The following is a 25,090-nucleotide window of genomic DNA, read 5'->3' as shown; positions in this document are numbered from 1 at the left end:
AAGGCTAGCCTTGTTTATAGAACTAGTTCCAGGATGGCTAGGGTTCCACAAAGAAACCCTGTTTTGAAAAACCAAACCAAACCAAAAAAACTCCTATATCAAGGAAAACTGATTGAGTTCTCCATTTTGTTAATAAAATTGCTAATGTCAGCCTAATTGAAAAGGCTTATCTATTATTTTAAAATTTTGTTAAGCTTGTTTAAACTGGACAAAATGCTACATTTTTTTTTCCTCCCAAGATTAGTGTGAATTTCTTTAGTGAGACTTTAATAGATTCCCACTTATTATTCAAAATAATATTGTAATAGTTTTAAAACTTTTTAATTTATTCCTTGTCAATTTTATTCATGCAGCCAATGTATCTTGACTATATCTACCCATTCTCCTGCCCCATAGCACACCCATGTCACTCTCTCACCTTTGTATCAGTTTGTATTTGTATTATTCACACACACACACACTGGTATGGGGTCATCCACTGAAGAATGGGCAAGCACTCAGAGGCCGTGTTCACAAAGAAAACTGAACATCAACTGCCAATAGTTTTTTTTTTTTTGAACTTACGTTTTCATGCTTGTGTGACAAGCATTTTTTTTTAAATTACTTATTTTATGTACATGAGTACACTGTCGCTGTCTTCAGACACACCAGAAGAGGGCATCAGATCCCATTACAGATGGTTGTGAGCCACCATGTGGTTGCTGGGAATAGAACTCAGGAAGAGAGGTTGGTGCTCTTAACCTCTCAGCCATCTCTCCAGCTCCGCCAATAGTTTTTCAGTTATCGATGGGATGCCATCCCCTCCTCCATCTGTGCAGGGAGTTTTACTGGTTCGGTCTTACACAGGCAACCACTGCAGTTGTGAGTTCATAAGTGCAGGGTCCACTCCCTGTCCAGGAGACAGATTTCACAGCGCTTTTCTCGTTTTCTAGCTTTTCTTCTTTATGTCCTTCCTTCTCCGCTGTTCCCTGCGTTCCCAGGCAGGATGGGAGGGATTTATATAGTCGTCCTTCTTAGAGCTGAGCACGCCAGTCGCAATGTCACTTCTTCCTTCCACCCTGTGGACTGGTGATGCATCACTGTATCGGTTGCTGCCCACTCTAAAGAGAAGCTGCTTTGACCAAGGTTGAGTCTAGACCCAGAGATGTAGCGGGTGGCTCGACAACATAGCCACTTAGCAAAGCCTTGGTAGTCGGTGCTACCCTAGGACCTTTGACCTGCTAATCATAAGCTTTTCACTTGCTCTATAACCTCAGGCACAGTTCCCTGCTGTGCAGCATCCAGCATTTGGTAAGACCATTGATGTCTTTCTCTTCCACTAGCCTGCACAGCACAGTTTGGCGCTATGAGAGCTAGCCAGCAGGAAGGAAGTTTCCTAGTTGTTTTTTTCTATGTCTCAACCAAAGTGTTTTGTATCACAGTTAGAGAAATGGTTCAGTATTTAAGAACGCTACTGTTCTTTTAAAAGCCCAGGGTTCAATTCTCAGTAGCTTATAACCATCTGTAACTATGGTTCCAGGGTTTCTGATACCCTCTTCTGGCCTTATGGGGCATTAGGCATACACAAGGTGTGTATGCATATGTGCCGGCAAAAACCACATACATTTAAAACAAAGTGTCTTCAGCACTAAGGTCTTAGCATCTAGTTCTGGGGGACAACCTACAATATTGATGTAATACTAATAATGGCCTGTGTTGTTTGTTAGGCTCAGGGGCCTCCCTGACCAGCAGTTTATAGGGAGGCTTCCCAGGCCTGGTATTTTTTGTAAATAACTTATTGCCTTTGGGAACAGCATCATCCACTCATACCGGGCACCTCCTTTCAAACTTTTTTATTAGCTTACAAAAATGTGGGGCTCTTTTCTTGTTCATTTGCTTTTTATTTTGTTTTTGAAGACAATGAAGCTCTGGCTATCCTATAACTCACTCCGTAGACTAGGATGTCGACTCAGAGACCCACCTGCTTCTATCTCCTCAGTTCAGTACTGGGATCAAAGGTGTGCGCCAGTACTATGTGGCCAAAGAAGTAGGTTTTTACAAGATTTGTTCTTTTTTTTTTTTTAATTAGGTATTTTCCTCATTTACATTTTCAATGCTATCCCAAAGGTCCCCCATACCCACCCCCCCAATCCCCTACCCACCCACTCCCCCTTTTTGGCCCTGGCGTTCCCCTGTACTGGGGCATATAAAGTTTGCAAGTCCAATGGGCCTCTCTTTGCAGTGATGGCCGACTAGGCCATCTTTTGATGCATATGCAGCTAAAGACAAGAGCTCCCGGGTACTGGTTAGTTCATATTGTTGTTCCACCTATAGGGTTGCAGTTCCCTATAGCTCCTTGGGTAATTTTTCTAGCTCCTCCATTAGGGGCCACAAGATTTGTTCTTATGTTAGTAATTTTGGTTAAGTGACCTCCCATGCCCTACCCTTATTCTTTCTTAAATCTTTTACCCTTGGTATTCCTACCCCACTCTAAGGCCACATGTTATGCTATTCCATGTCACATGGACTCAGAGCAGCTTTTTTTTTTTTAAAGATTTATTTATTATATGTAAGTACACTGTAGCTGTCTTCAGACACTCCAGAAGAGGGCATCAGATCTTGTTATGGATGGTTGTGAGCCACCACGTGGTTGCTGGGATTTGAACTCAGGACTTTCGGAAGAGCAGTCGGTGCTCTTAACCGCTGAGCCATCTCACCAGCCCCTCAGAGCATCTTTTTTAAAGGACTTTTACTCATGTAGAAGTGTCAAAACCTGATAGAATGTTTAGGAGAGTAGTATTTTAGATAGCAGGAGACGGTTTTGGTCTGAATTTCTAACTTGAAACTCTGAATGTGTGAAGATTATTGAAAGCATAATGTCACATCTCTACAAGGCAGTATGGTGAATCTGAAATTTCATGGTGGTTTCAAATTAAGCTGAAATACTAAGACCTTTGTGCACCAATTTCAGGCACATTTCCTGATGCTCAGCTTCCATCCAAAAGGATCATTGGCCCCAAAAACTATGAGTTTTTGAAGTCGAAGAGAGAGGAGTTCCAGGAGTATCTGCAGGTACAGTGGCAGCCCTCATCTTGATGGAGACCCTGATAACTCCAGGTCGCTGCTCTCCTCTTGTGTGCACATGTTGTTCCCTGCTGTCATCACTTCTCATCAGCATCTATTTATTGTACACAGTAATGTCCTAGCATGACAGTTCCACATGTGTGGATGATATATTTTGATCATCTTCACTTCCCTCATAACTCTGCTCTCTTCCTTCCCCACCTCCTCATGGATGGTTATGTTCCTCCCCCCAAAGAGCCCTCATCCATCTTCATGCCTTTAAAAGTATCTAGATGCTTATGAGAGAAAATACATGGTATTTGTCTTTTTGGAACCTTGCTTATTTTGCTCAACATGATGAGGCCAGTTCCATCCATTTTCTTGCAAATGACATCTCTTTGATTTTGTGACTGAGTTAAACAGCACTGTGCATACATACATAACACATTTCCTTATCCATTTATCTGTTGATAACATTTAAGTCTGATTCTATAGCTTGGCTATTATACATAATATCACAATAAACATGGATATGCAGATGTATTTTGTACACACATGCTTTGCTCGGTAATACCTGTCCTATACAGAATTAAAACATACCTTTTTCTATGTGGATTTTAAAGTGAACTTTTGGCTGGGTCGAGTAGCATGTGTCTTTAATCCAAGCATTTGAGAGGTGGAGGCAGGAAGATCTGAGTTCAAGGCCAGCCTAGTCTACATAGCACATTCTGGGCCTTAAAAAAGAGAATTTTGACAGGAATATGTATTGTTTGCATTGCTGTTGATGATACTGAGGATCAAACTCGGGCTTTTGCACATGCGAGCCAAGCACTCTACCATGAGCTACATCTGTGACCCTCAGGATTCAGTTTTATAAATTAGTGATCAATAAAATACTAGATATTTCCTAGGGAAGGTGTTAATTAGTTTTTTGCTAATTAAAAACTTGGTGTGGGAGATTTAAAAGAAGAAAGAAAATTTTGGTATAAAAATGAAATATAATCTAAGGACTTTGGACTCTGTTTGATGTCATGATTAACGTAGCTTGTCCTCCTCACCTCATTCCGTTGTCCCTTTTGTTACTCAGAGTGTAGGTTTAGTTTTTCAGTTTCCTGGAATCAACTCTCAACCTTTCACCACTTAGAGTTAACTTGCATTTTCTCTGTATATGCCATTGTGTTATATAAACGCTATAATTATTTACAAAATATATCCATAAGCAATGTAAATTATTCAGTGATAACAGAATTAGCTTAAAAGTTACTTGGTTAGAATAGGGAACACATTTTGGCGCCTTGTTTGGCTTTGTTTACAATCATTTTAGAGCAGTTTTGATTTTCCTTCTAGATTTCTAATCCGTTTCCCTCCTCTGTTTCTGTTCATTGAAGAAACTTGTGCAGCACCCGGAGCTGAGTAACAGCCAGCTTCTGGCTGACTTTCTCTCCCCCAACGGTGGGGAGACACAGTTTCTAGATAAGATACTTCCAGATGTAAATCTTGGTAAGTCTTTTGAGAGAAACCTGTATAAGAGGATGAATTGAAAACTGATGTAGAAATGGTTTTGGTAGTATGGCCGTGTGACAGATTTCGAAGGACTTCTTTTGTTGTTAGAGATACGTTATCCTGATTATTTTCCTGGTCGCTTCTAGCTACTCATTCTATCACAGAAAACCATTAGCCAGTGATATCCTTGTGTGTATTTGTATATTCAATTAAAATCATAACAGAGCTTTACTCAGTGACAGATTGCATAAAGGAGAGTAGTCCTATAAAATTATGGCACCTATGGTCTTGGGGCTGTCCTAAGTCTTTGAAGCCTGTGCAACAAAATATAGCAACATATTTCTTAGCTCCATCTTTAGCTACACATATAAAAAAATAAGTGGTAGTGTTTTCAGCAGATGCAGATATATATAGTCATCATTCAATGTATGTGTAACTTTAATACAATTTTCTTTTAAAATACCATATAGCCTTTCACGTTTTATTTGAAGACCCATCTAAGCAGTTTTTCTCCCTCTAAAAGAAATTTAAGTTGTATTTGACAATTTTGACTAATTTGCAGGTTATTTTCTAAATACTTGATAAAGTGTTCAGATGTTTAGCAGCTTTGATAAGGGAACCTGGAGGTACAAATATTAAGTAGTTTGTAAAAATGTAGTTTGTTTTTCTCCTTTCTTTCTCCTTGTTTTGGAGAAAGGGTCTTGCTACATAGTCTAGGATGTCCCTGAACTCTTGATTCTTCTACTACAGTCACTAGGAGTGGTAGGAGTGTGCCACTATGCCTGTCTAGAATAGAAAATTTTAGTCTAATAATTCAGAATATAAACTATTCCAATAGCTTAGATGTTTCTCAAAATACTCTTAAATATTTGACTAACTTTAGTGTATGTTTAAGTATGATATATTCATCATTGTTTAAATGTTTTGAAAATACTTTAAAAACTTTTTGATTTTATGTATGTATGTATGTATGTAAGTAATGTCTCTCTGACTTTGTCTTTGTGTGTGTGTATATGTGCGTGTGTATGTGTGTGCGCGTGTGCGTGTGCATGTTGTGTATATAGGTCCCCACAGAGGCCAGGAGAGGCCATCACGTCTCCTAGAACTGGAGTTAAAGTCAGCTATAAGCCACTCAACATGGTCTGAGAACCAAACTCAAGTCCTCTGAAGACCAACAAGTTCTCTTTACCACTAATCTTATTCTCCAGACCCATTGAAACATTTTCAGAGAATTTTTCTGGGTAAAGCATGAAGCTAATGGTAGACCATTTGCCCAACATGAAAAGGCCCTAGATTTGGTTCCAACACCAAGGACAAAAAGGAAGGCAGACAGGAAGGGAGTAGTAAACAAATGATCGAGCAAACTGGTCAAACTAGTGAGCCTTAGTTAGTGCAGATAGATGTCAGAGTAGAGATCACCGCCATCTCCTAGTGTACAGTTCTATAGCCGGGAGCTTTTTAGACCCTTTCCGTATACAGCCTCACGACTTACTTTTTACAGTAAATCCCAAATGTGTCTCATCTATTTTGGGGTATCATCTTTTTTGTAGATTTCTGTTCAAGTGGGAAATGATGAATTATGCTTTATACAGCTTTGGCTTTTACTTGACTGTTTTCTGTTTAAAATTGTCCAGTGAAATACTCATGTAAACAACTGAACAGTATGCTTTTCTTCCATAAAATTAATGTTTTATTTTTAATTGCAGGAAAAATTATAAAGTCTGTTCCTGGGAAACTAATGAAAGAGGTGAATTATGAATTAATATATATTTATAAATGACATGTTTAATTATTGATGAACTGTGGTGGCTTAGCTCATATCTCCTCTGTCCCCACAGAAAGGTCAGCATTTGGAGCCATTCATCATGAGTTTCATTAATTCTTGCGAATCTCCCAAACCTAAACCGAGTCGGCCAGAACTGACGATTCTCAGCCCCACTTCCGAAAACAACAAGAAGGTACCGTATGTTATGTAAAGAGTATGTTGTGTGGGTAATGCTGAGGACAGCTGGCGGTGCGGGCTGGACTGGAGAGGCTGCAGGGTAGCCCAGGCTGGGGCCTTTCAGCCTGGTTTTTTCTGATCTCTGCCTCACTGCCCTCCTCTCAGCACTGGTGCCAGCTCATTATGTTTCCAGCATCTTCTAACCTTCTCCTCTGGTCTTCTTCCCCCTTTCCCACTATTTCTGTCTCTGTTTATTCTGATCCATCTCCAGCCAAGCCTATTTATTTTTTATCTAATCTTTTCCAGACTTTAAAAAGAGTGAATTGCCTACATTTAGAATTAAAAAAACAAACAAACACACAAAAAAACATTTCCACTCTAAGTCTACTATTGTTTGCAGTAATGGGTCACTGTTTTCTGCAGACAGTTCAGACAAAGCACTTGTGACTCCCCGCCCCATTCCCCTCCCCACCACCACCACCCTGGTCTTCTCCTTTGTTGAACGTAGAAACCCCATTACAGATAATCATAGCATAGAATAAAACATTTTCAAGAGGAAATTTTAAAGCACGCACCTCAATTTTTTTGTCTCTTCAGCCATCATTGTAAGTTGTTCTTGCCTCATAGTGTGAGAGCTGTGGCTTTGCAGAGTCAGTTTAAGACAGATACACGTGCACACCATGTGCCCGGGAGTATCCGCTTCTCTCCTGGATTCTGAGTGTACTTTCATGTTGAAACTCAGAACCCCGTGAAGAGTCAGAATCTCCTCTAGGCTAACTTCACTCTAAGCATACCTGTGAGTGAGAGAATATTGGCTCTCCGATGGATAGCATCATGGAGCACTGGCCTGGGGAAAGCATAAGGGAAGAGGGGTTATGCTGGAGTGTGAATTGCTATATGCAGGGCTTAGGAAAGAGGACTGCCAAGAGTTTGAGGTCAGCCTGAGTTACAGACTGGATTCCAGGCCAGCTGGGGCTAAGAGGGAGACCCTGTCTTAAACAGCCACAAAAACAAACCAAAACAAAAAAAAAAAACCAAAAAAACCAATTGCAGTAGTAGCACAATGGAGGTGAGGTGCTGGTGCACGCCTGTAGAACCCAGGCCTCGGGAGCCTGAGGGAGGAGGTTTGTGAGTTTGAGGCCAGTCTGGAGCTACATAGCTTTGCCACGTCTCTGCATCTCACCGAAAAAACAAATAAAAATGAGGGGGCAGAGATGCAACTTAGTGATAGGATGTTTGCCTGGCTTACTTGAGGGTCTTGGATAGGTTTAGAATATCCAAGCACCATAAAGCAGACAACCAAAAAATGGGTGAAAAACAAGGAAAAGAAAAGAGATGCTTTATGGCTAGTAAATTAACTGTTATGGCAAAAGTGAATACAAGCTTTTATTTAATGTTTTGAGAGAAATATGTGGGATTTTTTTTTTATAGCTTTGGTCATGAATGAGAAAGTTTGAAAGCAGATTTTAACTTTCCTAATGTGGCATTTTGCTGTATTCTTTTAACGTTAGTGATTACTGTCAATAAATGCAATAAACTACTTGTCTCTTTATTATTTCAACTTATACTTTAGCTTTTCAACGATCTGTTTAAGAATAATGCAAACCGCGCTGAGAACACAGAGCGAAAGCAAAATCAGAACTACTTCATGGAGGTGATGACTGTGGACGGAGTCTATGATTACCTGATGTATGTAGGTAAGGCTTAATGGTCCACGTTGTTCTTTGTTAGTCTGCCTCATGATTCAGATACAGCCTGCCTCAACTTTGTGAAAGAAATTCTTTTCACCGATTTACTACATTGGCCTTGAACATGACCACTGTTACTTTTATTCATTGATCATTCTGAGTGACAACAGATTTCAGTTGATTCTTAATTGGTCTTCCTCAGGGCGAGTAGTTTTTCAAGTCCCAGACTGGCTTCATCATCTTCTAATGGGAACTCGAATCCTCTTTAAGAACACCCTGGAAATGTACACAGACTACTACCTCCAGTGCAAGCTGGAGCAGCTGTTTCAGGAGCACCGGCTGGTCTCCCTCATCACCCTTCTCAGAGGTTCGTATGACCATGTCTGTATCATGGTCTACCTTTGTGTTTTTTTTTTTCCAGGTATTTTTAAACCAGCATTTTTATTACTAGAATATACTTGCGTATAAATTGGAGAATAATTGTATACATTTCCTGTACTCATTTTTAGATGCTATATTTTGTGAAAATACTGAACCTCGCTCTCTCCAAGATAAGCAAAAAGGAGCAAAACAGACTTTTGAAGAAATGATGAATTACATTCCAGGTATGATATTTAAATAACTCAATTGTATATAGATTGGCACCACTTTGAAGTTGCAGTATAATTATTGAAACTAATTGTTATTGTTAGTTTTTATTTTAGAAATAATATAACTCATTAGAAAACGTAATTTGGCCAGGCAGTGGTGGCACATGCCTTTAATCCTAGCACTTGGGAGGCAGAGGCAGGTGGATATCTGAGTTCAAGGCCAGCCTGGTCTACAGAGTGAGTTCCAGGACAGCCAGGACTATAGAGAGAAACCCTGTCTCGAAAAAAAAAAAAAAAAAAGAAAATTAAAGAAAAGAAAAGAGAAGAAAAGAAAAGGTAACTTGTCCGTTTGTTGATACTACTAATACTGTCTGTTTGAGATAGATTCTTGAGCTGTAGCACAGACTAGCCTTGATCTTGCAACAGTTCTTTTGCTTCAGTCTTTGTAGTGCTGGTGTTACCTGTAGGAGACTTTAGGCTCACCCCTAAAATTTAGGACACGGGTTTTTCTACTCACACACTAATCAGGGCTTTATGATTTGTCTGCTGTGTGACCCTAGCTGGCTTGGAGCTTACTGTGTAGACCAGGTTGGTCTCAAATTTGCATTTATCCTCCTGCTTCTGCTTCCCAAATGGTGAGATTAGAGCTGTCCAGCATATCTGGTCATAGACATCTTTTCTGTATGGTTTTATGTGTCTATATAAAGAGGGAGTTTAAATCCTGTTGTTTGGGGTGCTGAGGGACAGCTCGGTTGTTGAGCACATGCTGTTGTTGCAGAGACCATCACATTAGTTAGTGGCTTAGAGTTGCCTGTAACTCCCACCTCTCTGGCCTCTGTGGGCACTTACACTCAGGTGCACATCTCTCTTCACAAACACAACACATCATTCAAAATACATAGTTTAAAAATTGGTTTTGTTTTACCCTGATGTATAATAAAATATGTTTTCTAAGTCTCTTTTATCACTTAGTGGTAGTTGGTTTATATACTATAGTATATCCTGTGCATTGTGAACTTCTGAAAGGGGGATTAATAATAACTACTACTTTTTTTTTTTTTTTTTTTGACCCGACCATGAGACTTGTTTCTAGGAGGTTCTTGTAGAAACTGGTTTGAGAAATACTGACTTGGAGCTTTTATGTGGTGTCTGTGAACAGAGGAGGCATGTGGCTTTTAAGAGGCGGTTGGTGGTGAGTCACTGTGAGCTGTTTCATATGTGGCTTTCCTGTTTAGATCTGATAGTCAAGTGTATCGGTGAAGAAACCAAGTACGAAAGCATCAGACTCCTGTTTGATGGCCTGCAGCAGCCAGTGCTCAACAAGCAGGTAAGGGAGGTGGTGGGCGTTGGTGTGGCTGCTGAGCAGCGGGATGTCTGGTTTATTACCTGTGTGAGTCACTACACGACATCTAGCCCATCATTAAAATAATCTAAACGTTCAGATGGGAAAATCTGTATGTACTGTTTCTGCTGGTTCTCTTACTTCTTTGTGATATGCATGGTTGCTTAAAGTTAATATATCTTCTACCAGAAAATTTTAGATGTTTAGAAAATTTCTGACATAGTATAAACATTTTGCTAATTTAAGTCAAAGAATACCAGTTAACATTTTTATATATATAGTCGCTATATATTTTGTTGAAATGTTAATATAATATCAGTTTCATACTTGTTTATTTAAAATTTGTTCAAAACAATTTACATAGAATGGGTGAAGCATAGTAATGCCAGTTATTTTATTCACAAAGGTCTCTACTATGCATGTAAGGATGGAGCATTGTCGGTGGTGTTAGAGACACCTTTTTGCGTGTTTTGCATTGCCGTTACGTTTCCCGCTGACTTGCGTAGAGATTTACCGTGGTCCTGGCTCCCGTGCCTGTAACTTTTCTGTCTAGTTCCTTACATTTTGTTACATGTCTTTGTGCTGCAGCTGACCTATGTGTTGCTGGACATTGTGATACAGGAGCTGTTTCCAGAGCTAAATAAGGTAACTGGGAAGCAGGAATTTCTTCATTCTCCTTTGGAAAGTATATGGACATTTAACCAGAGATGAAAATGGTAGTAAGCCATTGTGACTGCAACCATTTGAAAGCTGAACAGCTTGACACAAGTGGCCTTTTGTAGTGTCCTCATCTAACACGACTGTCCAGACGTAGACTAGATTTGAGGTAACAGACCCTGGCCAGTCTCTGCCTTCAAGTTCTTAGTTCCTCCTTACCATACAAGCAGATAAGGGCCCTTTACTGTGCTTTCAGCTGAATATGTGACTAATCTTATCATCAGAATGGGCCTAGCTGTTCAGATTATCATCTGCAACATTTTCTGCTATATAAATCAGAGACGAATGTTTTTTCAACATGGATCTGTGAGTCCAAGAACACAAAATGATTTGGAGTTAGAGCATGGTGTTCTTACTATATTTAATATTGAGGATGTTGAACTTTTCTTCTTTCTAAATACAATTTAAAATTTTGTTCTTCGAACATTTCATGCACGTATACCGTGTACTTATCCATCTACCCTTTAATGGCCTAACTCCCTCTGGACCCCCTCTCTCTAATCTCCCTCCCAATTTCCTTTGCTCTAAAATAACCCACTGAGCCCAGTTAGTGTGGCCTTTATGTGCATAGGTGTGGGGGCGTCCACTGAAGCATGAGCAGCCTACCAGTGGCTACCCTCTTAAAAGGACCGTGCTCTCTCCTCTCAGATAGACAGCCATCAACTGAGCCCACCCCCATGTATCCTAGAAGTTCTGCTGTGTGTGTGGTTTTTAACTTTTTTTTTAATTGATGATTGTGTATTTGTGCACCCATCTGCATACATATATAAACACACCACGATGCAAGTGTGAAGCTCACAGGAAAACCTGCTGGATTGGTTCTCTCCTTCTACTATGTGGGGTCAGGGGCCGAACTCAGGCTGTTGTTATTTATTATTTATTTATTACTTTTGAGATGTTGGGGATTGAGACCAGAGGGGTTTTTTTTCAAATTTTTATTAGGTATTTTCTTCATTTACATTTCAAACGCTATCCCGAAAATCCCCTATACCCTCCCCCTGCCCTGCTCCCCTACCCACCCACTCCCACTTCTTGGTCCTGGCATTCCCCTGTACTGGGGCATATAAAGTTTGAAAGACCAAGGGGCTTCTCTTTCCAATGATGGCTGACTAGAGGCCAGAGTCTTAAGTATGGCTGTTTTTATCCTGTCCAGTGCCCACAGCTACTGTGAGTCTATGAGTGTCACAGCATGTCACAGCATGCCTCCCCATCTTAAGGCACTGGCATTCCCTCTTCTTAGATGTGTCCTGAGCCTTAGGACGTGGGAGTTGATACAAATGTCCCGTTTGGGGCTGAGCTTTCATAGTCACTCACTCTTAGCACTCTGACCAGCGAGGAGTCTATGCTGTAACTACTGCCCACAGCAAAGAGTAGCGCCTCTGAGTAAGGCTGAGAGCAGGGCTCGTCTATGGTATAAATACAAATATTTAGAAGGTACTTGGGCAACAAGGCTTTTTGGCAAATACCTCCTAGGGCCTATGATTTCTTCACCCATTGGTTACTGACCGGATTTACAGTATCAGGCATGAGTTCGCTACTGAGGAGCAGCCCTCAAATCAAATCAGAAAAAGGTTTTTTAGCCCCATAACAGCCTTGCTACTATCCTAAGGTCATGTCTTGCCGGGCAGGTTCACATTGTTGCTTGCAGGGTTCAGCAGTTGTTGGTTAGCCCACCACTGATCGCTCTTCTTCCCTAGCAGCCTGTGTAGGACCTTTTGAAACTTCGAAACCTCGCCAGCAGGGAGGAAGTTCCTTAGTTCCACACTGAGTTCTTTGTGGACTGTAAGCCAAGTGTGTGGTATCCTCATAAATAGGAGCTTACTGTCCAGTCATGGTGGGCAACCGTGTGTGTGTGTGTGTGTGTGTGTGTGTGTGTGTGTGTTAATAAAAAAGTCATAGCAGTTCTCCTGTCTGTCATCTTAGGAGTTGTGATGAGCTGTGGTTATAAGTGTTTGGCTTGTCACATGGGTGGTGGAATCAGATTTCTTGTTCTCATAATTGCACAGCAGGAGCTGTTAACTGCTGAACCATCTCTCTAGCTCCTTTACTTTTTGACTAATCCATTTAGTTAGATGAAAAACAAAACCAGGAACTGTTCAAGGTTGTGGCATTGTAATGAAAACTCACTTCTATAGAGTAGGGAAACCAGATTTTGGCTGTTCATCTATTGATTGGAAACTTCAAATTTTAGTAGTATTAAAAGTATTTTTAAAGGAGGGTGGAAATGTTAATATTTATGTTAAATTGCTTTAGAATGAATACCAGAAAGCTTTTAGTTCTGAGGCTTTTATTAGGTCAGAGACAAAACATTGCTATTAATTGCTGTTTGTGCCAGGAAGGGTGTGGATTACTGTGTGTGTGTGTGTTTGTGTGTGTGTGTGTGTGTGTGTGTGCACACACGCACATTCACATAGAGTATTACTATAGTAGAGCTTTTAGGAATTAAAAATGAACCTTGTGCTATTGTCTCCTATTAAATGGATTTATTTTTACTTTAGGTACAAAAGGAAGCTACCTCCATGACATCCTGGATGTAAACACTTGGTATAGAATAACATACCAGAATAATAGAAATGTACTTTTCACTTTGTATATTTTTATAAATATCATGTACTTTAGTGTTTGGAATATATTTTTTGTTTTAATAAAGACTAACAAATAGCAATAAAAAGTGGTTTAGGTATTACGGCCTTTTGTATTTACTGTCTTGATTTTACTAAAACATATGCCACTTATTGCTAGGGCTTTTTGAGTCTCTCTCCCTCTCTCTCCTTCTCTCTCCCTCCCTCTCTGTATGTGCAGTGTGCATGTGTTTGTGTGTGTTTGAGTACATGTGTGTGGATGCTCTTGCCCACGTGTGCACGTTTGTCTGGCGACCTGAGGTTGGTACTGGGTGTCTTTCTCTATGACTGTCTACTTTGTTTACTGAGGCAGGCTCTCTCGCTGCCTCTGGAGCTTTTAGTTTGCTGCTCATGCCCTCTCCAGTCTCTGCCTCCGGAGTACTGGGATTATAGGCATGCCCACAAACCTTCTGACTTTTATGTAGACACTGGAAATTCAAACTTTGGTCATCATTCTTGCATGGCAAGCACATTGTCTACTGAACCATTCTGCAGCCCTGTGTTGCTGTTTTTGAATGAAAGCAAACAAGTAAGACCCACAGTCTTTGTATTCTTTTGCGTCAAATGCAATTGTATTTAGTGTGAAGAAGCAAGTGGGCCAAGGTTCAAAGTCTCTCTTCTGTGTGTCTAGCCATGCTGGTTCATGTATATACATACACAACACATTTTCTTCTTCTTCTTTTTTTTTTTAATTAGGTATTTTCTTCATTTACATTTCAAATGCTATCCCAAAAGTCCCCCATATCCTCCCTCCCCCAACTCCCCTACCCACTCACTCCCACTTCTTGGCCCTGGTATTCCCCTGTACTGAGGCATATAAAGTTTGCAAGACCAAGGGGCGCCTCTTCCCAATGATGACCGACTAGGCCATCTTCTGATTCATATGCAGCTAGAGACACGAGATCCGGGGGTACAGGTTAGTTCATATTGTTGTTCCACCTATAGGGTTGCAGACCCCTTTAGTTTCTTGGGTACTTTCTCTAGCTCCTCCATTGGGGGCCCTGTGTTCCATCCAATAGCTGACTGTGAGCATCCACTTCTGTGTTTGCCAGGCACCAGCATAGCCTCACAAGAGACAGCTATATCTGGGTCCTTTCAGCAAAATCTTGCTGGCGTATGCAATGGTGTCAGCATTTGGAGGCTGATTATGGGATGGATCCCCAGATGTAGCAGTCTCTAGATGGTCCATCCTTTCGTCTCAGCTCCAAACTTTGTCTCTGTAACTCCTTCCATGGGTATTTTGTTCCCCATTCTAAGGAGGGACAAAGTGTCCACACTTTGGTCTTCATTCTTCTTGAATTTTATGTGTTTTGCAAATTGTATTTTAGGTATTCCAAGTTTCTGGGCTAATATCCACTTCCACCTTGATAGTTTTCTGGCCTAACATCATCGCCTACAAGACAAGGCCACACAGTTACCATGGAAATGCAATGTGATGCTATATACAAAACATCTTGCAGATATAGGAATTATTCTTTTTCCTTTTATAATATGACTGACTTATTTAACTTTGTATGACTAATGTGTATATATGTTATACATATGTACACATATAACATTTATATATATATTATATATCACATTTTCTATAAGTAGGCCTCACTCATTGTTACGGTCTGAATTATGTCTTTTCCAAATTCCTATGTTAAAACTATAAATCTCACAGTGACTATATTTGGAGGCAGAGCCTTTCAGGAGGAAACTTAGATTAAAAGAGTCATTTGGGTGGGACCATACTGCAACAGAATTGATGACCGTAAGAAAAGTAAAGGAGAGCCTGAGAAGATTTCTCTGTAAGGAAAATCACTTTGCTGCTAAGCTAGGGACCTGAGTTTGATCCCTGGAATCCACATGGCGGAAGAAGAGAGCAGACCCCTCCGGCTTGTCCTCTGACCTCAACATGCGTGCCATGGCACAGTGCAGCATGCAGAAATGTGCATCGTTGTGGACATGGAGGCAAGGCCCAAGAGCTCACCATTGAAAAGGATGTTGCCAAGGTACTTTATTTGCATGGTTCATGTTTTGGGTTTTGAGACAGAGTTTTATGATAGACTAGAACTTGCTGCATAGCCCAAGGCTGTCCTTGAACTCATGAGTACTGGAATTAATATGCATGTGCCATAATATTTCAAAAGAGTTCATTTTAAAAGTTCTTTAAATACACTTTATTATAAAAAATGTTGTAAAAAAAAAAAGACACACACTGATAGATACTGGGACGGCAGCCATGGTGCTTTACATCGGATCTTATACTTTCAGTATCAAATATATTTCCATGTACTTATCTAGCACCAGAAATGAAATTCTTTTGACAAAGTTAGACTTAGAAAAACATTTAGCTTTATATCCACTTCCATAACACATTTCTTTTGCCTATATTCAATCTATATTCTTGGCCTCTAATACTTAGCCTTTCCTGTTCTCTTTTCTACACATTACACTGTACCCACATATATATTTATTTACATATATTATTGCTAGTATCCATACTTGAAAAGATTTAATTAGTATGATTTTTAAGATTTATTTTATGTGTATGTACACTATGTGTATGTCTGGTGCCTGAGGAGGTTGGAGAGGGCATTGGATCTCCTGGGGCTGGAGTTACAGATGCTTGTGAGGTACCACATGAGTGGAAATTGAACCCTGGTCCTCTGCAAGAGCAGCCATCACTTTTAACAGCTGTGTGAACTCTCCAGCCCAAGATGTAAAGGGTATCACAGAAGTCTGGTAAAATGAGAGACTTAATTGAAATTAAATCTGCAAGGGAATGAGCTCCAAGCTCCAAGCACTGTGTGACCTATTTAGTTATTTCTAGCTTTTCTGCTACATTTTAGTAGTATGAGAAGGAAACTGTGTACTTTTCCCTGAGGGGTTTGAGAGGTTTTACTTAACATCTAGAATGTTGAGGTTTGACTCCTACCTCTTAAGCCCACCTATGTGTGTGTTCAGGCACGCTTTTGGATGTTCTCTTGTAATTGGAGCTGGTTTGGGTTCTCGGTTGCAGAAGACAGAGCTGGCAGTCTTGTTTTGAGAGAATACAAAGTGCATCCTTATGTAATCCAGCCACAGAGGGGTGGGAATAGAGCTGACTTTAGTATGAGCTTTACAGCTCTTGAATCATATGGGGTTTCCACGTCATTTTTGTCTCAGCTTCAGACCTGTTGACTACTGTTTTTCAAGTGCCTTTATGTAGGGGAGACAGATAAGACAACTATGGAATCACTGCACAGGAGGCAGGGAAAAGCTTGTCTTACATTTACATATACATTAGAAAGGTCACTGCAGGCTTCTTACTGTCTTGGTTTGGGTAACAATTCTTATCCATGGATCAATAACTTCAATCAAGATGAGTGGCACTATAGTCAGTAGGTTAGATATTTCCTTCTGTGGCTAGAGTCTTGTAAAATAGCTTTTGTATTAAAGTAGATGGACCAGAAGAGGCATAGAACCTACCAAAGTAAGAGTGTGAATGCCTCCTAGACAGAGAGAAGCTTGGATTTCTCTCTTTACTAAGCTGTGGGCACAGAGCTATGTCTTACTCATCCCTGAGCTTCCTGTCCGATCGCAGCATTACCAGGCACAAAGAATGTGGCAGACAGAAGATGTGTTATGGGAAAATGCTGCTGAGACAGAGTGGACAGGAATTTGGAGGCAGGAATGTGGCCTGTGGTGATCTCTCAGTTTTTGTATAGTTAACTGCCAGAGTGAAAGAAGTGTTGGTACACCACAGTGTATGTCTCCTGCTGACTGCTGCTATACATAGGTGATTGTGTAAGCCAACCTCAGCTTACTATCATAATGGTAATTTTTTTATGCTCGTGTGTGTTTTGACTGCATATTTGTCTGTGTACCACTTGCATGCATGGTGCTCAAAGGCAAGAACATGGCCCTAAATCCCATATGGTTGTGAGCTGGGATTTGAACCTGGGTCCTCTGCAAAAGCGTCAGGTGCTCTTAACCATTGAGCTGGCTCTTCAGCCCAGTATCACACGTTTAGTTTTCTAAATCACAATAGAGAGGTATATCAAGAAGACAAAGGGAATACCAGAGAGGAAATACAAAGGAGGAACAGGGAAAAGGACTCTTGTAGAAATATAGCCACTGAGAAATTCAGAGCAAGCACAGAGAAGGCATTGCTAATTAGCTTGACACAGCCATTCCACAGTGTTGGTACACATCTTAAAACACCATGTTATACACCATAAATAATCCACATTTTGTTAGCTAAAATAAAAATGTTAAGTGTGGTTTTAGGTTGAGCAAGAAAATTTGGATGCCACTTAAGCTCAGTGCAGAACAGTAACACACATTTAAACAAAAAGTTCAAGAAAGTTAAAAACAAAGACTGATGTTGATTTTATTTACCTGCCTTGTCATGATCTTATTCTACAGTCATGTCTGGAACCTCAGGTTTGAGCAACCCCATCTCTAGTGTTTTATCCAGAGTCTGGATGATTTTCACTGAGGAGTGGAGCAAGATCAGATGAAGGAAAGTTGAGACTTCAGTCTTCCAGGGAGGGAGGGAGGGAGGGAGGGAGGGGGAGGGGGGAGGGAGAGAGGGAGGGAGGGAGGGAGGAAGGGAGGGAGGGAGAGAGAGAGAAGACTTTTCTCTCCTGCTTAAAATATTATATGCATTGTTCGTCTCAGTTTTGAAGTGAACATTGTCTTTGCTGCATCCCTGAGGGTACAAGTGTTAAGAGAAGAAGTAAGACCAAAGACAAAGGACTATATCTTCAGCTTTATTTTTGGAATTTACAATTACAAGATAGTCCAAGGTCATTTCTCAATACTGCTGCATAAAATATACATATACACATATTTAGAAAAATTATACAAATGTTCTTTAAAAATTATGCTATAAGATTTCTCCTTATTTACTCGCCAAGCATAAAAATATACCTCATATGCACCTTTCTTCATTTTTTTTTACAGTCTTACTGACATTTCTGTTTATAACTAATCTACACATTCAAAAAGAACTGAAGGCATTGTTTCACTGCAACAAACTTCATAAAAGGATTGGAATTTTAAACGGTTTGGGTCAAGAGTCCTTAATATTCGTAAACACTAGGAAACCAACATGTTCCCTGTCCAGACATCTAGCTGCTGGTTTATAGTTAAGGATTCTTAACTACTGTACAGTGCTGACTATGCTCACTTGGTCACAGGACTGTCTTGGTCTGGTGTTCTGTGGGCACAGATCATTTCATCAGTCTGGGTATCTCTTGGGCCTCCCATAGGGCTCACTGTCCTGCTGGTCTTCTCATGTCTTGACCTGAGTATGCCTTACAGTGGTTGTGTGGGATTTGAGTCTCAGTGACTTCAAACATTTATGTATACCACTTCTTAAATTCACTCTTGCCTTCCAGAATATTGGATTGTACATGTGTGACTTGAATGAGAGCCGTGTTGGCATCTTGGACAGGACAGGTGCAGGTTGAGAATTACAGTTTATTTTAGGAAGTTCTCTCATGGCACCTCCATGTGAGGAAGAAGGAAGGAGAGAGGCAGGGCTTTTGGAGTCGCACAGGAGTTAATAAGAACCAGTGTTGTGCTTTGGAGCCATGTTCTGCTCCTTAACTAGTGTTTATGGAACCCATCTACTCTCTTCTGTAAGTCCTGGTCATATTCTCCTTTCCCTTTCCTGCCTGTCCCTGACTGCCTTTTGCAGTCCCTGGACTAATCTATTATCTGCTGTATACAGTTTGTCTATGACTCACCAAAGGCACATGGTGTTGTAGGAAAGAATCCTGTCCAGTAGCTACTCTCTCAAACCTGAGAGACAACAAGAGCCCAAAAGAAAGGGTACTATGGAAGGCAGAAACAGATTTGTTGTCTGAGACCAACCGCAGGAAGAGAGGAGACTTGACAGTAGGCGAGAGGTTGGACTTGAGGTAAAAAGACTCAGGTACAGATCTTAGATGTATTATTTGGAGATGTCTGACCTTGAACAAGTCGACCCTTTCTGCTTAGCTTATCATAAGACTTGTCTACAAAAATCTACTTGTAAATTATAATGTTTGTTTGTGTGTGTGAGTCTTGATATCTAGCTGACTGGCCTGAAACTCTACATATGTCAGGCTGGCCTAGAACTTGCAGCCATCCTCTCCTCCCTGCCAAGTGCCGTGACCACAGGCATGTGCCACCAGAGCTGGCGATGATGAAGTTGTATGTAAACATCAATTGTTTGATGGATTAGAAATGAATAGAAAGGGAAATGGTAACCAGATGTGTTATGTGGCTATGCAAGCTACATCTAGTTGTTTCCCCTTACCCACTCCCTGCCAGAAGGACCCTGTTGGTTCACTGTGACTTTCTATCTGCTCACTGAGTTGCTGGCCCCAACAAATGATGTTACAGTCTCTTCCTTGTGAAGAACATCTGCTAGGAACCTTGAGGATGATGAGTGCTGTTACAAAGCCAGGTCTCCAGAGGCAGATATGAATATCACTGGAAGAAAAATGTAGTTTGACATCAAGGACAAGGAGACTCCCTGTTATTGGTACAAAATAAGGATCATTGCCCAAAATGAAAGAATTACTAAAGGAAAGCTTCCCTGGTAATGACTTGCTGCAGAGAACTTGATCCGCCCTTCAACGGCTGGGTAAACTACTTTCATTTTTGAGATGTATTCAGAAACCACGCTGATATCTTGATCACCTGGAAAAAAATTATATATATGTATTATTCTAACTCTAGAAAAAAATGATCTATTAACAGTAAGAAGGGAAATTAAGTCACTAAAGACCTTGAAATTGAAAAAGAGAAGACATCTCAGAAGACAAAAATGCTGGTAGTTTTAAGTTCAAAGAATCTGATTGCACTTTCATGTTCCAGACAGGAGCTTCAGCACTGGGTGATAGGGATGAGCGCAGTTGCCTCCGCTCTAAGTTTCTAAGATGCTGTTGGCATCACAGCTGTAATACACTCCAGAGCCAAGGGTGCTTGGGACCTGGGCCAAGAGTTAGTTGAGAAACAAAAGTGGCTTTCTTTCTCATGCTGTCTGTTCAACATTATCTTCACATACTTGATGATGGGACACTGGAGGTTTCATTTCCAGAAGAGGGTGGATAAAGAAATAAGATTTGCTGAGACAAATGCACAGTGACCTAAAAGAATCTTACTATTTTTAAGATCATGCTATTTGGATTCATTCATTGAAGCTGTTTAATACCTGACACTGTTAATACACAGTAGTTTACTGTTTGTTTGTTTTTTTTAAAAAAACAACAAAACATGGACCAGGTGTGATAGCACACACCTTTCATCCCAATGCTTGGGAAGCAGAGGCAGGAGAATTTCTATGAGTTCCAGGCCAGCCATGACTACCTAGAGAGACCGTATCTCTAACAAAGCATGTCTTCCCTGGAGTTGGATAGATGGAATCATGTGTGCTGGGGAAGGGATGGCATGATGCTTCTCAGTGCTGCGCTGCTGTTAGCGATCCCCAAAGGAGGATGGAACCAGCAACAAACGCATAGGCTCTCCTCTGCCTGGCTCTTCTCTGCCCAGTGCTTTTGTGCTGAATACCTTTGCGAACAGGAGAGGAAGAGACACCTGTGCTTACCAGAGTCATGCTTTAGTAATTCATCTTTTATCATCTGGAATCCATCTCCACCGTTGGCCAGATAGCTTGGGAGGGTCACTTTATACACTTTATCCATTTCAAGAGGCTCATAGATGGGCACTCGACACTTGGTGCAGAGAACTTCTAATTGGACCACTCTGTTCCAGGGCTTTCGGTTAATATCGTACACCACATGGATTCCTAGAAGAGAAACGAGTGCATGTTTTTGCTGAGTCCAAAGGGGCTTTTGCCTATGAAAGGGATTTTGGCCAAGATCTAAAACTGGGACCCTAGGCTGTGCTACTTTAGGTTACTGTTCGAGTGAAATTTCATTGGGGATATGGTGATGGTGTAGCTACCCGCAGCTTCATCCTTGAGTCCTCCAGGAGAGTCGACCCTCAGAAAGGCAAGGGTGATTTTGCTGGGAGAAACCCTGTATTTTTCCTTTTTAAAATCCTGAATTAATTGGTCCAGTGATGACTCACAGGGTTTGGAAATCAAGGCGTGCGTGCATCATTGCAATGGAGCATTTTCAACAGCTTTGAAGACTGAATGTGGTAATTTGGGATTTGGTGGTATTTGGCTAGACCACAGGTCCTTATCTCTGCCCTGGAAAAATGTCTATAAGTCAGGGTTACCACACAGACAACAGGCCAGGGTCTCCTGCCAGACAGCTGCACCCAGCATTGGGTTCCATGAACTAAAATGAAAATGAAGCCGGTGAGGTGCAGTCTTGGAATGCCCAACCCAGAAGCAGGAGAATCGCAACACTACATAGTTTGAGTCTAGTCTGGAATGGATATTAAATAAATTAAAAAAAAATTGAAGCCAGGCACAGTGGGACATAACTGTATTACCAGCCTTTGGGAGATGGAAGCAGGAGGAGCAAGAATTAAATGCCAACTTTGGCTACATAGTGAGTTTGAGGTCATTCTCTGCTATGTAAGATCACATCTCAAAATGAACAAAGCAAGATTAATAGAGTGAGAAAATGAGTCCAGAAAAATGATTTTGGAGTAAAATGAGGTTATTACATTACAGATTCATTTGGATTGTAGGATTAACTCCTGAGAAAAGCATTTCAAAAGCCTATAGGAGCTAGGACAGCAGTGTTAAAACCATTTCCCCAGCATGCATGAGGCAAACTAGAAAATGTCTACCTAGTATGTGTTTAATCTCCAGCACTCCCTACTCCCACCCCTCAAAATGAAGAGGCCTTTAGCAGTAGGAGAAACACTGATATCCATTCAGTCCTCACTGCAGTCAAGAGAAAACAGGTCTGGGCTTGGTGCCTTCCTCCCAGCAGGATCAGAGTAGATTGAGTCTTTTTTTCTCCCTTAGTTCCTTTGAACCCTAACACAGCCACAGGCGATTAACAATAATGGAGGGAGCTTTAGTTTTTGGTTAAGAATGTTATGTGTGTTATGTGGTGGTGGTGAATGCCTTTAATCCCAGGACTCAAGAGACAGAGGCAGGTAGATCTCTGAGTTCAAGGCTGGCCTGGTCTACAGAGTGAGTTCAGGACTGCCAAGACTATACAAAGAAAACAAACAAACAAAAAAAAAACAAACAAAAAGAATGTTTCTTGCATCCACCCACAAGTAAGATTTCTGCAGAAAGACCTCATGTCAGCCTATCTGACTAGTGTTTAGTAGGTCGCCTCCCATGGATAGATACCTTTTCTGATGTCCAAATGAAGGTTGGCAAATACTACTCATTTCCAGAGCCTTGGACCTTTGACCTCAATCTAACCTCAGTGACTCCAGGAGTCAGTTGTCATTGAAAGATGGGGTTGACTGGGAGAAAATCCAAAGCAGCCCAGCGGTAGAGGGGTGAACAATGTGCCCCACAAGATGTGTCACTTACCACCCACTTGCAGGAACTCTCCGGTGGACTGGCCATAGCGATGCACGCTGTGCTCAAAAGCCTTCTTCAGGGTGGACCCTTTTAATTGGACGAGGTCAAATGTCCCTCCAAAGGGCAGCACAGCAGCCAGGTTCTCCCAGGTGATGGTACCTTAGGTGGTTAGAAGTGAAGCAGGAAGGGAAAAAAGCCTAAGAATACGCATACCCAGAGACCCTTTGGGCTGAGGGAAGAAAGAGGGGAGGGAAGTCACAGCGCCTGTGTTTAGTTTTGGGAGGGAGCACATTGAAAGCTTCTGCCCTGCTGTTCACTACTGGGCAAGGGGGTTGAGCTCGCAAAGGACCAAGTCCACTGTCCTCAGCTTCAGATTGCCTGGTTTGGGCTGAATCTTCAGTGCTTGGTTAAACATTACGTAATTCTACACAGGCAGTGTGTTCTAGCCACCTGCCCTATTGTCTAAAATGATCTTGGAGTCCTATACTAAAGGGGTTTGACAGTATGTTAGGGAAGATTGCAGAAGAACTTCAGTATCTGTCCAGTGGATTTGTTTTAATGTATAATAGGACCTCGGATATGTAGATATATAAAGTGTGTCTTCAGCATAGAAAATTAATGCATTGATCTTTCTTATTACAGAAGTAAAAATGTCCAATACTTTTTATAAAACAGAAACAATAGCTTTGCAAGCCAGAAATTTAGAGAAAGCTTGGGTTTGACTAAGCTTGGTGCCTGCATCTGTGTGACTATATATGAGAATTCATGTGTATTCCTTTGTCCAAGCACTGGGCTTGATTAACGCTGACACAAACTTTATAGGACCAGCATTTTGGTTTGTGGTTGGCAGCAGAGGGTGCTGTGGGCAAGGCTGGGGAAGAGACAACATAGACAGCTAAGGAAACTGGGCCCAGGTGCATACCATTGTTCTTCTCATCAATGGGGGACCGGATGCCACCTCCGTTTACAATGCACATGGACACGTGGTTCCAAAACATTTCATCTGGGTGTCTGAGGTTGTTGTTAATCTACAATAGTGGAAATTGAGTTACTTGGGTCTTCTTTCTTGGTATCATTTCCAGGAATCTGATTGCCTTTGCTGAGAAAACAAAGTATTCTTCCCCTACTCCCATGTGCCCAGAGATTTCCCAACTGCAACTAAAACTCATTGTATACATTATTAATCATAAACAGTTATTAGCCTATCATCTATTAGCCTTCAATCAAACAGAAGCAAAAGTATATTGTGACCAGACCCACGTCAGTCTTTTAGGACAGAGGACTCTTCACCGACTACTCAAACCTATCCCTCAGCTAGGGCACGTAGCAGAAGGCCCTCTCCGGCTGCTGTCAAGATTGCTCCAGGACAGCAGGGTGTTCCAGCCTGTTCACTATCTACTTTATGCCAGGTACTGGCAGTCAAATCAGGCTCATTCTTAACTTTTCTTTTACAAAACACATGTTCCGTTACAGCAAGTGAAAGCACATGCTTTTGTTTGTTTTGAGGCAGGGTCTCTCTATGTAGCTCTTGATGTCCTAGAGTTTGTTGTATAAGCCAGGCTGGCCTCAAATTTAGAGGAATCCACCAGTCAGTCTTTGCCTCCTGAACATTGGGATTAAAGGCATGTACCACTACATATAGCCTTAAACCTTTTATTTTTAGGTTTGTTTTATGTTGTAAGTGTATGAATATTTTGCCTGCATATATGTATGTTCACCACATGTGTGCCTGTGGCAGTCAGAAGAGGGCACCAGGTCCCCTGGAATTAGGGTTACACTGAGCCACTGTGAGGGCTGGGAATTGAACCCCAGTTCAAGTACTCATAAGCTCTGAGCCAACTCTACAGCCCCCAACTGCATTCTTTCTCATTTTAAAACAAGCACAAAAAGTAAAAGTTATATTTACCCCAACCCTTTTCATAGGGTAGCACCTTGTAGTGTTTCTGTCTAGATTTTTCTCTAGATGTTTCTGTCTGGTGGTTTCTCATTACTGATCTCATGATGCTCAAGAGCCAGCCTGGACCTCATGTTGGAAGGTCACAGTCTGCCCTAGAGACCTTGGCTTCACACAGCCCACAAAAGCCACTTTGGCTAGTTGGCCCCAGAAAAAATGTTCTTCACGAATGATTTTGCTATAGCCAGGGACTTTACCATAACTGTGTATTTTCCTTCTGTGCTTGGAAAAGAAGTACAAGTTATATAGGCTCATGTTCTTTAG

General features: G+C 41.1%; 2 protein-coding genes across 3 annotated transcripts in view; one reads left to right on the top strand and one right to left on the bottom strand.

Annotated features, from left to right (window-relative positions):
- The window catches only part of Snx14 (sorting nexin 14), a 62,175-nt gene extending 48,668 nt beyond the window's left edge, over positions 1-13,507 (top strand). For both annotated transcript variants that reach the window (NM_172926.4, NM_001359958.2), the window contains 10 exons: positions 2,951-3,051; positions 4,431-4,542; positions 6,252-6,292; positions 6,384-6,503; positions 8,061-8,184; positions 8,378-8,542; positions 8,685-8,780; positions 10,001-10,092; positions 10,696-10,752; positions 13,323-13,507. In NM_172926.4, coding sequence (NP_766514.3) covers positions 2,951-3,051; positions 4,431-4,542; positions 6,252-6,292; positions 6,384-6,503; positions 8,061-8,184; positions 8,378-8,542; positions 8,685-8,780; positions 10,001-10,092; positions 10,696-10,752; positions 13,323-13,361 — 947 coding nt within the window. In that variant the 3' untranslated portion in view covers positions 13,362-13,507. The remainder of the gene's footprint in view (positions 1-2,950; positions 3,052-4,430; positions 4,543-6,251; positions 6,293-6,383; positions 6,504-8,060; positions 8,185-8,377; positions 8,543-8,684; positions 8,781-10,000; positions 10,093-10,695; positions 10,753-13,322) is intronic.
- A 4,665-nt stretch (positions 13,508-18,172) lies between these two features.
- The window catches only part of Nt5e (5' nucleotidase, ecto), a 44,481-nt gene continuing 37,563 nt past the window's right edge, over positions 18,173-25,090 (bottom strand). The window contains exons 6-9 of the mRNA NM_011851.4: positions 23,795-23,900; positions 22,882-23,031; positions 21,016-21,216; positions 18,173-20,108 (exon numbers count right to left, since the gene is read on the bottom strand). Coding sequence (NP_035981.1) covers positions 19,945-20,108; positions 21,016-21,216; positions 22,882-23,031; positions 23,795-23,900 — 621 coding nt within the window. The 3' untranslated portion in view covers positions 18,173-19,944. The remainder of the gene's footprint in view (positions 20,109-21,015; positions 21,217-22,881; positions 23,032-23,794; positions 23,901-25,090) is intronic.

Source organism: Mus musculus, chromosome 9 (assembly GCF_000001635.26).
Source record: "Mus musculus strain C57BL/6J chromosome 9, GRCm38.p6 C57BL/6J".
NCBI classification, from domain to species: domain Eukaryota; kingdom Metazoa; phylum Chordata; class Mammalia; order Rodentia; family Muridae; genus Mus; species Mus musculus.
The sequence above is the reverse complement of the archived record's forward strand: the minus strand, read 5'-3'. Positions and strand labels throughout refer to the sequence as shown.